Source organism: Cololabis saira, chromosome 22, assembly GCF_033807715.1.
Source record: "Cololabis saira isolate AMF1-May2022 chromosome 22, fColSai1.1, whole genome shotgun sequence".
Taxonomy (NCBI): domain Eukaryota; kingdom Metazoa; phylum Chordata; class Actinopteri; order Beloniformes; family Belonidae; genus Cololabis; species Cololabis saira.
In genome coordinates, this window is record NC_084608.1 from 16,359,601 (window position 1) to 16,375,281 (window position 15,681).

General features: G+C 41.8%; 1 protein-coding gene across 6 annotated transcripts in view; it reads left to right on the top strand.

Annotated features, from left to right (window-relative positions):
* The window catches only part of stau2 (staufen double-stranded RNA binding protein 2), a 112,096-nt gene extending 96,955 nt beyond the window's left edge, over positions 1-15,141 (top strand). For all 6 annotated transcript variants that reach the window (XM_061713066.1, XM_061713062.1, XM_061713067.1 and 3 more), the window contains 2 exons: positions 11,212-11,277; positions 13,535-15,141. In XM_061713066.1, coding sequence (XP_061569050.1) covers positions 11,212-11,267 — 56 coding nt within the window. In that variant the 3' untranslated portion in view covers positions 11,268-11,277; positions 13,535-15,141. The remainder of the gene's footprint in view (positions 1-11,211; positions 11,278-13,534) is intronic.
* The last annotated feature ends 540 nt before the right edge of the window (positions 15,142-15,681 follow it).

Consider the following 15,681-nt stretch of genomic DNA (forward strand, 5'->3'; position numbering starts at 1 on the left):
CTCCATTCACGGCGTTGGACCCAGTAGGACCCACTGAAGACTGAACGCCACTTCCTGCCTACGTCCATAAACCCTTTTCCAATGTGATACTTTCAAATGTGGGAAGACAATGTCACTTTGAAGTTGTTTTCTCGTAACTCGCACTTAATTACTTGGCTCAAGAAACCCAGATATATATAGATATCATCTAAAATGGAGTTAGTACTTTAATGCCTGACCTTTCTTCTTATTTGTTCAGACGGTTTTGATAGAAAATTTAATTAAACCTCCATCAGTTATTCAACAATGAAGAAATCATTGCCTAACAGCGTAAGGGGGAGGGCTGATAACGACTAGTAATTACATCTGACAGCCCAGCTGACATCCTTATCGAAGATTGATCATCTCCACCGCATTATCTCTTTTAAGGTTATTATCTGTGCAAATTTGGGGAAGGACTTCAATGCTATACATTGAAAGGGTCTCTTCCTTCCGCATCACATCTGCATCCTCATTAAGTCCTACTTGTACGGTACTACTGCCCACTAAGTAGCTTCTGCACTTAATCTCCCAACAGTTTGTCTGTTTGAGTTCTGTACAGTGAAAATTGGCAGGAAAAGAGCAGTTAAAAGGATCATTTGGTCGATCTTTGACACAAACAGAAAATTAGAAAGGAAAGGGAGATTAGCCAGCAGGGAAGAGAGAAATGGGACGCCCCGTGGGGACAATCAATAGCTCTGTGCTGATAAGAGAGCGGGTCTCTGAAGGCTGGCTTTTCTTCCCACCGCTTTTTGTACCTTTCCCAGGGCAATTTTAGTCCAATTGTGGAGGAGATTTGGAGCTTCTCCCGCTGGCATTAGAGAGGTGGATCTCTGCAGGTAGGCTGAGGGGATGAAACTTTGTTTTGGAATCGGCAACAAAAAAAAAAGTGCTCTCTCTCCACCCAGAAACATCAGATTGTCAGTGTTTGTGAACAATATTAAATCCTCTAGGTGACTTAAAGATGGAATAATAATTGTGAAGCAACTTTTTTTTTATGCCGTCAGTTGCTTGGGTGAATGGAGTATTTGAAACCCCTTAGATGAGTCATGAAAGAATGTGTCGATCCAGACCATCTTATCAGTCCGGTTTGTCTGCGTATGACGGGGGATATTCGTCCGTGAAAATTCCAAATTCCCTTTTTCGGGAAGCTTGTTCAGTGGTCATAATGTTGAGTCACCAGCCTTGAGGCTGTTCCTCTCGTCATACCTAGTATCTTCTCAGGCATTGACCCCGTCACTAATGCATTCCTCATGCTTTTTATCTCACTTCAGGCAGTTTTTAGGCACTTATTCGTCAGCGACCGTGGAATAAGTTGGCATTGCTGTGGGTGGACACACATGCTAGCCCCCTCGTACATTCCTTTCTCAATGAAAATGTGTCATCGTCTCCGAATGTCAACAATGGAAAGTGTCGGTGTCATACTTTCTTCTCTTGGTAAAAGATTGGGTCATAAAGATTGTGCTGGTGTGATATGAGTGTAAATGCTTATTTACTTGTGAATACATATGTGGGCTGCAAATAGCTCACCTGGGAGCTTGAAAGGAAAAAGTCCAGAGTTAAAACAACCCACTGTTATTTAAAGCATAAGCTGCGTACACTTTATTTAGCGACCGAAACCCCGTGAATCAGAGCAGTTTTTGAGGGAGAACTGAGTATGTGGTTGCAGCAAAATGGAGATTAATGTTAGCCCTGGGGGTGATGGAGTTATGTTAAAATAAATGGCTATGTTAAGCCTCTGACAGGAGTCAAAAATGCCATTCCACTTATGAGATGGCGTGGAAAATGCTCCTACAGAGAGACTGGTCATTTTCACTCGATGTGTTCAAAAATTGTAGGCATCGCTGTCCAGTTACAGCCAAATTAGCTAACAAATACACCAGTAAACACGTTTAATGTAATTGCCTCAAATAACAGCCAAATAATGATGCATTACAGTGTTTTATGAACCACTTTATCAGTGTTTACTGCTTGTAAATGTTCAATAGTGTTACTTCGTCATACTACTGTCGTGCCAAAACTATCCAAGCCCAGAGATGATGTTTCCTGATGGAGGTGTGTGGCGGCGGAGTAACGTGCTGTTATCATACAGGCTGTCGGTATCTGCTTATTCTCCGAGATGCTTCGCTGACAAGGCAGGAGGAAGGTATGCCGAGGTGCTTCTGCCCCTCACCCTTTGCCCATATGTTTTGTATTACGCCCTAGGAGGTGCCATGCTCAGCAGCTCGGCGGTGGGAGGGGATAAAGCACTCCTCTCCGGCCCAAATGACGCATGACATGGCGCTGCGCCCCAGGCCCTTATTTATGGCTTCCCATGTCAGCGAAGACTTGCTCCCCTGGGGAGCCCCACAGCCCTTATCCCACTAACTTAACTCAGCCGGCCTTTGGTGCTGTCCTCGTGGCCCCCAGGACACGAGAATGAAAACGCTATACACCCCAGGAATTCTGATCACCAAGACGCTGGAAGCATGCGCTCATGACTGAGATGAGATCAGGAATGCAGTCGAATTCCTCACAGTTTACTTAGCTGTAGCTCGCAGATGCTGCACTGTTGCAACACGAAACGCACACCGGCACACATCAAGCGCCACTTCAGAGGAATTAACGTCATGTCAGGGTGGAACTCGGCCGGTGCCAAGCACACACCGGCTCTTTTTCCGCGCCTCTGATGTGGAAGAGGATGTGAAATGTGGAGAGAGAGTGAGGAAGAGATTTTTTTTTTTTTTTCTTTTTCCTTTTTTGTTGGAGAGGATCTGAATACATTTTCTCTGCAGTTACTCAAGAATCCATGTACACATCGCACCGCGTGAACAAACAGACGCACACAGTGCCAGCACTCATGGACACACAGGTGTTCTCCGCGAGCTGTCCGGGAATGTTCCAGTGATCCCTGTCCAGGGGTTTGATGTGGGCAGGGGGAAAAGAAAAGAATTTAGAGGAAACCGCTGCCAAGTGATGAAGAAGAGCACCGAATGGCAGATGTAGAAAATCTGTAATACATTGAAAAGATTTTTTTATTAAGGAGAAAAATCTGATGTGATGATAGTAACAACAGGGTTAACACGGGACAAAAAGATGGTTTGGATTTTCTCTTCTCTCGTATCTCATATTACATCAGGCTTTGAGGAGTGAACTCTAAAGAGAGTACTGTCAAGGGTTTATGTTGCCTTTTGAAAGCAGAACAAGCCCCTCTTCAGAATAATATATCCAGCCTCAGAACTTCTCTGACAACAGGGCACTCATTTTTCCAACTTTCCAGGTCCTCCCTGTAAAACGCCCTGTTTGAAATCCACTCTGTTCATTGTTTAGTCTAGTGTATGTCCTTAGATCATCCTCATAAGCAGCTGTCCTGTATCCGCTTCATGTTCTGAGAATCGCTGCCTCTCAGCCGTTCAAAAGCAGCCGCCTGATGTTCAGCGCTTTGTTTTTTTCCAGCATTTATAAGAGTAAGCATAGAGTAAGCATTTTTAATTTTTTTTTTGCGTAAAACAAAGTGATTATTGTACAATTGAACACACAAAAGCAAGCAGTTAGGGTTACAGCAGATACAGCACCTTGTCATATCAAGTTAGCAACCGAAAGTGAAAGTTTTTGAGGGGGTTTTTTGTAAACCGTGCTGTGGTTTCTGTATTACGTTGGGCTCTGTAGAAGTTGGGAAGTGTGTCTTACCTTGTGCTGTTTTTGTAAATGATTCAGTCTGCTAATGCCCAGACAGATGCACAAAAAGCAGCAGCTCAGAAAATATTCCACGTTTCAGGCACGACTAATGTGCAATCCTCATGCCGATCCAGCAACAGTGAATTTGCTCTCAGTGATTTCCTCTGCAGGTAAATCTCACACTATACAGGACTTTCTTCTTTTCATATTTGCATCAATGCACCTGCTGCGCAACTCAGTGAATATAATCTTACCCAAAAACCAAAAATCGCAAGCAATATCTGTATGATCCAAGCGCTCTTTCTCTCGGGTCTTGCTTTTCAGATGATGTCACATCCCAAACAGAGCTTACACTATCTTGCCGGATCAAAGTAAAGACGGAGAGCTGCCACCGATGCTCATGGAGTTTGGGGGAAACGGGGGAAGAGTTTTATTATTCCAGATGGAGTGCAAAGAGCTTAAAAAATAAATCCATGATAATCTACGGTACATCTGCTACGTGCATATAGAAATACCTTTCTGTAGTCAAAGAAATCTGTCATCTGGACTTCATCTGGTCTCCAGCAGGGCAGAATCAGGACACTATCTGATGAAAATGTGCAAACCTTCCTTCTGAAGATTCGCAGTAGGTGGAGAGGAGGAGTTGTAAGTACATGTATGCAAGACCGAGCATCGTGCATGTGGACCTCCCTGGTTTTGGTCATGGCTGTTAAGGACCAGGGGATAAGGTACCGGAGAGCGACGGATTAAAGGTTTCAATTCCCTCTTCTGTCTGGGTTCAGGTTCACCCCGACTATCTCTGCCCTCAGATTTTCCCTCCAAAATGTTTTAATGGCGTCCCTGTAACACAGTCGTCGATGCAGGGTTCTACTTGGTCAGGGTCACTGTGATCCAGTGATCCATCAGATCCATCAGGCTGATGCCTCAGACTCCTGAGGGACTGAGCCTTTGTTTGGTTTAGTCGCTGATGGAAACGAAGCCTCTGTCAGGGAAACCATTAAGAGCGCAGCAGGCCCAGAAAAATGATCCCACCTTGTCACTCCACATCAGGAGCTCAGCCACGGTGCCTTCTCAAGCCCATCACTTTTGACCACTGTTTGTCAAAGTCTTTGAACTGGGGACAACTAGATAGATAGATGGGGAAGCTCCTGTATAAGATGGCCTTGGGGGGCTTCGGGTTTGCTACTAGTCTTGGATTGATGGAAAGTACCTAACTCTTATCTAAAGTAGGGACAAAAAAGGAGGGACAGGTGAAGACGGAGCAATTGGGGCTGTGCTGGTGTGGATGTGAAACAACGGATACTCAAGAAGATAAAGACACAACCATGGAGGCTGAGTTTGTGATATATAAGAGGTCATGTTTCCAATTACATTTTTAGGGAATCGGAAACACATCATTGAAATATCACAAAATGAAATAGAACCCTAGATGCAATGGCAACACCTTGTAGAACTGGAAAAAGAAAACCGAGGCTGTGTCGTGTAATCAGAAGAGTGATGTAGATGCAGTCATCGGAAACAAATCCTCAAAGACAAAACGCAGAGAAAACTAATTTAGTTTTTCACCTCCAGAGAAAATTGGATAGAAGTCCAGAGGGAAACAGCTTCATATCGTTCTCTTATTTGAATTACTGTCCCTAGAAAGTTAAAACGGTTGGGAGAGAGAGAGATTTCAGTGTACTGCACTGCAGCAAGAGGTTCAGTAAGATATTCTGACGAAAAACACCAACCACACTTTTACATTTTTTTTCTTCTTTTTTTCCCCTTTGCCTTTTTTAAGAGGTGCAGCTATCTTTTTTATTTATTTTTTTATTTATTTTAAGTTCTAATGCAGTTCCAGTATAATAAACAGTAGTTCAGATATCAAAATTGGTTTATTATTGTTGTGAAATTGAATAAAAGTTGGGGGGGGGATTATAAAAAAAAAATATATATATATATATATATATATATATATACATACATACATACATACATACATACATACATACATACATACATACATACATACATACATACATACATATGATTCGGTTTTTATTCAACCCTTCAAATTGTAGGAGGATTCATCAAGCAAGCCTATAGCCTCAGTATAATCCTCAGGTTTTTGAATTTAAATAGAATTTTTTGATCAGTGTTGTAATTCCAATATCCGTTTTGTCAATTACATGGGTATCGATAATGGACTGGAACGGTTCTGTATCAACTTTCTTTTTTTCCAAACTTTATATTGAAAAAAAATATATAAAAATATAAATATAAAAATATAAAATATGCACACGATACAAGGAAAGGTCTGACACAAATGTGAAGAAGAAACTAAATGACAGGGGGCTTTATCCTTATATCAGTAAAATCAAGTGATTGATCCTAAGCCGATCACATTAGTTCATTAGACGGGCCCTGAATCGGTCCCTGGATGCTTTTGTATTCACACTAGAAAGAAAACGGGTCCCAGAGCCCCTTCAGATGCATCCGGATTCAACAGGAGTGGATCCATCCTGGAACGTGTTCGGGCCTTGCGTTAGTTTTGGCCACGTGCGATCAGATTTCCAAAGATCTATTTAAATGCAAGGTCCGAACATGGTCTCGTCGACCAGGAGGTGCTTGTGACATAGGAGTGGTCTTCTGAGAGTGTGCATAAGTTTGAACTTGTGTCTGAAGAGTTTTTTGTTTTTTTTGGGGGGGGGGGTCTTGGTAAAACCTCTAAGTGGCCATTTACCGACTTTGAGTGTTTTAAGCAAATTCCACTCATCTCCCATTTGTAAGGGGCTTAGTGCACAGCATCCTCTGTGCTCGGTTCCTCCTAACCCACCGCTCCCTTTCCCTCTGTTGAATGACAGAGATGAAACACCTCCACCTTGCTCTTCCCGGCCTCAGACTAAACACACTCCGCTGGTGATGATGCGTCAATGTAGCCGCGGCCTCTAACGATGCCAACTTATCACATTAGAAAAATAATGATTTCGCTGGTCGCCTTTCCTGCAGATAGGCGCAGTATTTGTGTTAGACTTTGCGTCCTTCACTGAGCTGCTGGGCCTTTATGCCTGCCCGTCGTATATCAGCAGCGCTGCCACTGTCAAGTCCCTGATTTATGGCTGTTTATCTCCGGCCCCTACACTAGCACGGCTCCCCCACCCACTCCAACAGATGGTCTCTGGCTATTTACTCAGGGAGAGAAAGCTTCCAAACCAATTGAATAAATACAACAAACAAGATATTTATGGGGAAGATGGTTGTTATTATAATTTATTGGTTAAGGGAGATGTTTATCAGGTGTGATTTACAGGTTATGTCTGTTGGTTATCAGGTGTAAAGCTGATCATGTATCCTAGATTAAACTGCTTAAAGGTTTTCTTTTTTTTTCTTTTTTTTTTTTGATTTCCCAGAATCCACTTGACCTATTATGCTTAACTTATTTTTGGGAGAGAAAAAAACCCCATCACACTATGGCATCAAGGGTCTCCAGATTAGATTTATGGTTATCAAAGGTGTAATTGCCAAAACATTCCTTCATCTGTCACGTTCTGCAGGGTTGTCACCTTAAATCTCTTCAAGTATATTCTCTCCATCTCACAGGGTGTCAAAGCTTCACAGAGAAAAAAAAACACATTGCACCATAAATTTTCTGTTAGAGACTTAGTGGGTCTCAAGTTGATTTTTTCGGGGGTCTCTGGAGAAACATCAGTTTCTTTTGAAATCGGCTCGGCAATAGTTATTTTTCTTTTGTATCTGTAAGCATCGTGGGGTTTTTTGGAGGTTTTTTTTTATTGTTATTATTTAATTTTTTTCCAATTTGATGGATTCAAACCAGATTGTGACCCTTGCACCTGTCAGTAATATTTTATAAATCCTGGTTTATCCTTCTGGTTGTGTGAAGTTAAAGGCTTTTGAAAAAGATCACAGTTTGTAACATCATTCTCTGCATGCCGGATGCCACTGAGACATAATGATGTGGGACACAGTGGGATTCGTATTTTTATAAAGGATCAGAGCATGAAAATGATTCTCTCGTTGTCGGCTGTGTGTGTCAGACAGAGGGGGGAGGCTGCTGCTGTTCACCTTTACACGAGGACGGCACAGTTAATACTATTTGTGAATACAATTAGAGTTATCAATTACTTACTACATAAACTGTGGATATGTAGAAACCTCTGGCTGTAGTTTATAACATCTTCTTTTACAGGTATCTGCATTGAAACCATCACCCGTGCATGGAGCTGTGAACGTTACATGGACATACATTATCTCCACCAGCTCCTAAAGAAACCCCAAAATTGTAGATAAGCTCTGAAGCTGATTTCAGAGTACCTGACTTTCCGTCGGCTGATTGTTGGGTTGTTCAGATTACAGGACAGAAGTCATTCTCCAGGTCACGTTACTAAGACATTTAGCTATTTGAAATTGGACAAAGGGAGGAAACAAACACTGCAAGATAAAACAGAATAACAGGAGCGCTGCTGGTGTCCCCACAACCACCGGTGCTCTTGCAATGGGTGCAACAGTGAACTCAAAAGAAAAAATGCAGGCACTCTGGTGGCTTGAAAAAAGTAAAAAAAAAAACCTTTATTGGACTGGGTTACATCTAAAAAACACCAACGCGTGTCGGCTTGCGCCTTCCTCAGGGTGTGTATACATATACATAAACACTGCAAAATGTATGTGCCATGAATTGGTCAGAAAACAAGAAAAGACAAAGAACATGTATGAAGGAAGGGATTGATACATGCAGGTAACGGAGATGGATGTTGCGTGGTTTGCTAACTTCCTTACAAGGACCTCAACCAATGTCTTGCTCTCTCATTGGCTGTAGCTTCACGAGGGAGTCCACTCACACATCCAGATATTTGGCTTGTTTATAGCAGCAGCAAGGGACTTTTGTAATTTTTAGCTCTTTATTAAATCTTACCGCCCTTATAGCGTTGAGATTTTATTTGCTTTCACAACACTGTCCAAGATTTACTCCGGCTTGGTCTCTTGCCCGGTCAGCGTCTCGTTTTCTTTATCATCATTATCTTCTTGAGTTTCTTAGTCGCCTTTGCCGAGATTTCCGTTGCAGCTCTGTGAGTTAGTTTCATTGCTATGATGTGTGACGTAGGGGTGTAAAGCATCACGCAGCTGTCCCCAGAGACGAGTCGTTGCAATGCTCTGGCTGCTTTTTCCCGACGGTGGGGATGGGAGACAGCGTGAGCTAGAAAGAGCTTCCTAAAAGTAAGCAAATCTTCCCTCAAATGAGATTTAAACCGACATGGAAAACAGCCCTCTCTGCTGCTTTAACATCCATCGGTCAGCGGTAATGGCTTGGTGATTTATTGGTAAGTACCTTGTAACGAGTTTTTAACTTGTTCACACGGAGTAATCTATGGTCCACACCCGATTGCATGCAAATGTGCTGGAGACGCATCGCTGAGCACTGCAACCGGCTAATCACCCTAAAATCACCCTTTCACCAGAATCATAAGAGATGAAGTTACAATGCTGAAATACATGAGGAGAAATCCCCTCTGGGGGTAAAGATAACCATCTAAGGCAGATAATGAATATAACTCCTGATTGTGTTTTGACCTGCACAACTTTGGACGTGGTTGCTTGTAGATGCAGACGGAGACACTAACATCAAGTCAGCTGCAGCGTTAGTTAGTATGGAATAGGGCTGTTCGATTTTGCCCAAAAATAAAATCTCGATTTTTTTTTCTCTCAAAATCCGATTTTCGATTACGATTATTTTGTGAATTGACAAAAGGCAGAGAAATGATTTCAAATATGCTGTTTTTTTATTGAACATTTGCCCCATTGGGCTTTAAGTGCAAACTTTGGTCTTATTAAACCAAAAATGAATGAATAAAGTGCAAAACTCTGTAAAATAAGTTGAAAAAAAAGTTTTAAAAAATATAATAAAATATAAAGTTTTATCTCTGAAAAAAAAAATCAGCAAATCAGCACTTGCAAACATACAGTAAGTTATATTTCCAATTAAATAAAACAAGACATTTTCTAATTAAACTAAACTGGGTCTTTGCATGCTAAATAATAATGCAACCCATGAAGGAGGTAGAGGTGTGTAATGTCAGTCATTACATTTGCTATTCACATTTGCAAGTTTTTTGCAAGGAACACGAGCCGGTCTACCGCATCTGGCTTGAGGGATGCCCGGTGGCATGTTACAACGCCCCCTCCTACACTAAAGAGCCTCTCCCATGGGGCACTTGTCGCAGGTATTGAGAGGTATTTCCATCAATCATTAATATGGTATCAATCATTAATATGTGTGCAGACAAGGTAAAAAAATAAAATTAAAAAAAAAATAAAAAAATTTAAATCGATTTTACGATTTTCACGTTTTAACATCGTTCTAATTACATAATCGCGATTACGATTTAAAATCGATTAATCAAACAGCCCTAGTATGTAATGAAGGAAGGAAGGAGCTCAAGACATGTTGAATGTTTTTTGCCCTACATACCAAGACCTAGAGGTGGAAAACGTACTGTATCTTCCCCACTGCTACACTATTTACCCACGCTGAGAGAAGTCCCAAACACACGTGAAGCAGATCTTTAGGATGTAGGGTCTGTGGTAGGATGTGTGGTACGACTGAGCAAGCAGCCTGGCAGAGATCAGACACAGCCGTTCAGCTTTGTTTGTGTGGTTTTTTTTTTTTATCTTCAGACTTCTGCATCCTGGTTTCCAACAGGCAGCAGAGTTATCATTGGAGGAAACATACAATTCAAAGGTGTTTATGTCTTTGTAGTAACAAGGAGAGAACTTAGCCGTGATATAACGTGCATGCCTTGGTTTCGCTCGCATGTTGTATATATTATGATAGCAGGCTCACTCTTCTCACATCACCAGCAGGCTGTCGGGGAACAAGGAAGGAAATGACATCATGGGATTTTTGGTTCAAACTTGTATATCTATATCTTATGGTCTTTTCTTTTATTTGTGATGCCATAGTTGTGTAATACTGCTCATGCTTGGTTGGAATTATGACCCAAATGTGTCAAACAGCAAATTTGAGCTAAGTATCCTCGTGAACACTTGGGACCGAAACTTCCAGTTTTCAGCTCGACCTTCCCCCAACCACAAATTGAGCACAATTAAGTCATTACACAATTAACAACACAAATGTTCCTCGCTCCCTTGTTTGTCCTCACTTAGTGTCATGTAGTTGAGTTTTAGGCAAGACGGTGTTGTGATAAGTGTTTTTATGATTTATAGGTATTTCAGACCCACTGCTATTTGTTTAGCTGCGGCCTCCGTGAATAGGGATATCACTCAGATCGACTTAGGAAAATGCGGAGTAGCCAAAACATAAAGTGGAAATGTTAACCCAATAACACTAGATAAACAGTCAGAGGAGGGAAGCCAAAGACAACAGAGAGTGAAGGGAAAGTGTCCTGCTGGCATCAGGTTTCCCAGAGTAAGTGTTATTTGAAAAGCAGCTGAAGGGTGACACTCACTCTCTTCCCACCCAGTCTCCCGCTCTCCCTCCCTTTCTTCACTCACACGACCATCTGTTGTTCCTTCTCTTCTCAGGCTGCTCTAAGTGCCTTGAAACAGCTGTCGGAGCAGGGACTGGACCCGGTGGATAGCCCCATCAAGGTACGGCGGGACATAGGTGGCGCCACACTCAAAGGTGGCCACCGCTCTTCAATTATTGTTGGAACAGAAGGGGAGGACGGATGCTTGTGTTAGTGAAGAGTAAGCCAGTCTGGGTTGGTGCAAATCCTCAGGTCTTTACAATGGTCCATCATCGGCTACTTCCCCACCTACACACACGTCCGCCACTTCCGCTCATTTTTCTTCCATAGGAAATCGATGGTAGGCGTATGTATTTACATGAGCTTTGCTCCTGTCAGTGCTTGGTATTTTGCATGATGGCTATCACCGCTAAGGCTTAATCATAACATACACAAGGGTTTTCTCCATGCACCTCTCCCCTATCTCCAATACAACAAGGAAGGAAGGAGGGAGGATGACAATGGAGAATACAGCAGGAACGCTGTAGGGGTTTTTTGGAAACAAGGGAGGAGATCGCTGTCAAGTGTTTCTGGAGTATTTTCATAGTAGGTGTGCCCTGGGAGAGGTTCCCTGTGTCTCCTCCAGAGCAAAAGAGGAAAGGAACAAAGAAAGGAAAAAACCACAGGATTGTTATAACAGCTTCATTTACGTCACCAGCAGACACGAGGAGCCAACATGGCAGCAAGTGCACACTCACCTGTGCAGTTAATCACTCTTTTCCCTTCAAAACTTGCTAAATTAACTATATTTTGTCACTGCCATTGTTATCTTTTTGTTATTCCCATCAGATGATATCAGTTATTTACAGGGAGGAAAATCCAGTAAGTGAGACGTACCAGTTTCTGGAGAAATTGTGCTGGGATTTCTGGCTCTGCTTTCATTGTTTACTTGCTTTTTGCTTAAAAGTATGAGATGAATCATTAAATGCTGGTCAGGGGTGGATTCAGAGGATTTGGGATTAACAGGATTCAGCAATGAGGGAGCTCAGAGTTTCACCAAAGGGACTGGGTCAGAGATTCTTTGGGGTTGTGCAACAATTCCATCCGATTCAGACTGAAGGTGCACAAATATGTTGTCTCAAACTCCCACCGGTTTAAGAGAAAGCATAACTCCAAACCTTTGGATTTCTTTAAAAATCCTGTTTTTATTCTTGATTTTATTTGTGGCAGTCGAGCAACTTTCTCTCATTTGGAAGCTTCTCGCAAAATAACTTCAAGTGTGCTGCTGTAGAGAGTTGTGTTGGGTGACAGGTGAAGCATGAAGGCCTCTCAAGTGAAACCTCTGGAGCAGGTTGAAGACACGTTTTGGCAGTTTTTTTTTTTCGTCCCTGAAACATATATCCAAGAAAAGTCATAGGATGCATCACAGGAACAAGCCGGTCAATTCGGCATTTGAACCCCATTTCTTTTTTTTTCTTTTTTTTTTCTCTCTTTGTCTGCATATATATTAATGGTTAATACAAAGTTTGGTAAAACTTAAAACATATATATATTTGAACCCCATTTCTATAATGAACCATGTGAGACTAGTTTGCAGACAAAAAAATAGTAGTGTAGAGGTGACTGGGAGATTGGACTCTTGAATTTAGGATATTGTAGGAGACCGGTTCAATTATGATTATAATTACTGATATTGCTTATTGGTTGTTTGTGTTGTATTTATTTATTTTTTGTTATTTTGTCTTTTTCCTTTTTTTTCTTTTCTTTTCTTCTCTTTCTTTTCTTTTAATTTTATTTAATTTTTATAGGTTATATATGATATGATATTGTGAGGAAGGGACAGGACTAAATAAGCGTTCTGCTTCCTCCTGTTCCCTCTCGAACACATTGTTTTGCTGTGTGTTTTATTTTTAAATGAGACTGTTAAATTGTTTTGCTTTTTTTAATATTTTGATGCTTTTAATTTGATTGGGTTTTGTTGTGTTCGAGACAAAGCCAATAAAATAAAAAAAAATGTATTTATTTTCCTGACATGTCATGAGTCCTACCACTTATAGATGTAATATTCCTTTTTTTAACCATCAGACCAGATTCTCTGTTTTTTTTAGGTCTTTCCAGTAAAACAAAACAGAGCAGGAACCACAGATGATCAGTTAAAGTGAAACAGACTGGGTTCAAGGACTTGACAAGGGACTTGAGTCAGAGTTGTAACTCTTTTAGTTTCACTGGAAGTTTTCACTCATACAGGAATTGCTCATTTTTAAATCATTGGTCATCAAAGACTGAGTTAATCCTGGTGTCTTCACTCAGAATACTCACAGAGGGAGTGGATTATTTGCAATTTTGCTTAAGTCACTGGACCAAATCCCCCTCTGACACACTTTCATTTGTCTTTTCAGACTGAACCATGTGGGAGGGAGGACGGACATTAAACAGACTAACTCAGGCACCACCACTCAGGTCTGCAAGGATTCAAAGGCTGTCGTCAAGGAGCTGACAACCCGCACCCCTCCCTCATCGTACACAAACCCAACTTCCCCCTCCCACCTTTCAGCCCCGTCCTTCATAACCTGCAACCCACATTGTCCACGACTATCCACACCCGGACCCCCCTCCACCCCCACCATCCCTCCCTCCCACCTGCAAACTCACCCCACGATGGCCACTGTATCCTGCAAAACCTGTCAACATGCAATAGGGTGGATGTGCACCGAGATATAACCGACTAAAAAAACTCCATTACCTGAGTCTATGTGAAGACAACGCTATCTTAACAAGTTTATCGATGATTTCAGTCAAAATTTAGAGGACAAAATAAATAGAGGAATTACAAGCTACCGAGACAATTGCATGGTACTGTGTGAAATCAAGGGAAACCCAAAGTGATACACTGCATAGACAATTTTCCCTTTGGATAGATGTTGGTATGGTTAAAAACAAATATGTACATCATGCCATTGAAATACAAAAGAAACATTTTAGGGGAGAAACCAACTTGAGTACAGTAGCTTATTTTTACGGGGGTCTTATGTTTCTTTTTCTCTTTTTTTTTCTTTTGTTATTTTATTAATCTAACAATGCTTGAGTACTGTATTTAAAATTAACCAATGCCAGTGCTGTGAAAGTTGTAGTTGTTGTCTTCATATATAGTCACCCAGCTTACCTTGTATGCTGACAAAAAAAAAAAAGTTCATCTATCTATATGGATGTGTATGACTTTGCAAGAGTATCATATTCCGAAAAATAACACAGAAAAGTATTTTCATGTGGACAAAAAAAAGAAAAAAAAAAAAAAGACAAAACTGGTGTTAGCAGTAATCAGTAGAAGTGTTGACCACCCATGGAGGAAGGTTCGACCAGCCTCGTTTTCCTTCTGGGACTAACCTGTCCCATTTTAATAAGACCCCACACTGGCATAGCATCACTGGAGCATCGCCTGAACAGCAGCAGGGCGGGGGTGGGGGGGGGCCGCAGTCCTGCTTTGTGACCAGAAAAAGAGGCCAGTTCTGTCGACAGCGACTAGGTGTCCGCACACGTTTTCTAACGCCAGTAAACTTTTAACATGCAGAGTTTTAAAACTCCCAAACCCCAGAGAAATTTTGTACGGGCTGCATGTTCTCCAGTGAATGAGAAATCCTCTCCATTCCAGTGATTTTGTGTCAGTGGACGCCCCCCCCCCCTCCCGGCCCGGCCCGCCCCGCCCCAGCCCCGCCCACCCTCCCTCCACAGTTTTGTCGATCACATCTACACCCATTGTGTGTGTTGTATTGACCTGCCAAGGCATCAACTGGGTGCTTTTAATGCCTGCAAGCCTGGAGTGCACCTTTCTGAGCGGAGAGAGTCCGTGGCGCGGCTGCAGACTCCGTCCCCCCTTAAGGACACTCCGGGTCACTTTGTCCACTGACATTGAGGATGTGTCTTCTTCTTCGCTGTGAGTGCAATGAGTAATACGGCTATTTCTGTTACTGAAATGCAGTAAAAACACCTCAGTTCATGTGGAAAACGAGCCTGTTTCTTTGTCTTTTCTTTACCTCCGACAGGTGCAGACACAATATGCAGCATCTCACTTTTTATTGTCACAATCCAGTCAGCAAAAGTTTCTACTTAAATCTGTTCCACATTTTCACATCCTATGAGTTTACAGGTTGGACTCTATTTCTCACATAGAAAGCGAAAATGAGAGAAGGTGTAGCTGTGATTTCTTTTTTTACAAATGCACATTCAAGTGGCACTTGTCTCATGAATATTAAATGTCAGAGTCTCAGCTTGTTTTTAAAGAGACATCGCATCCAGACTGGAAGAACAACTTCTAAATCACTTCTCTTTAACATCTTTTTCAGGGCATCAAATTTAATTTTGCAGTTGACTGGTGTTGTTTCTTTTGCATGTGCAGCACAGCCACATGCAGCTGCAGTCCAGACAGATGTTTGACAGGCCGTCCCTACGATGCAATAACACAACAAATGTCCAAATCAGCCGTTCAGTATTCTTCTGTTACATTAGATTAACTTTGTCCAAGCACATGAAGAGTGTTCACCGCAACATG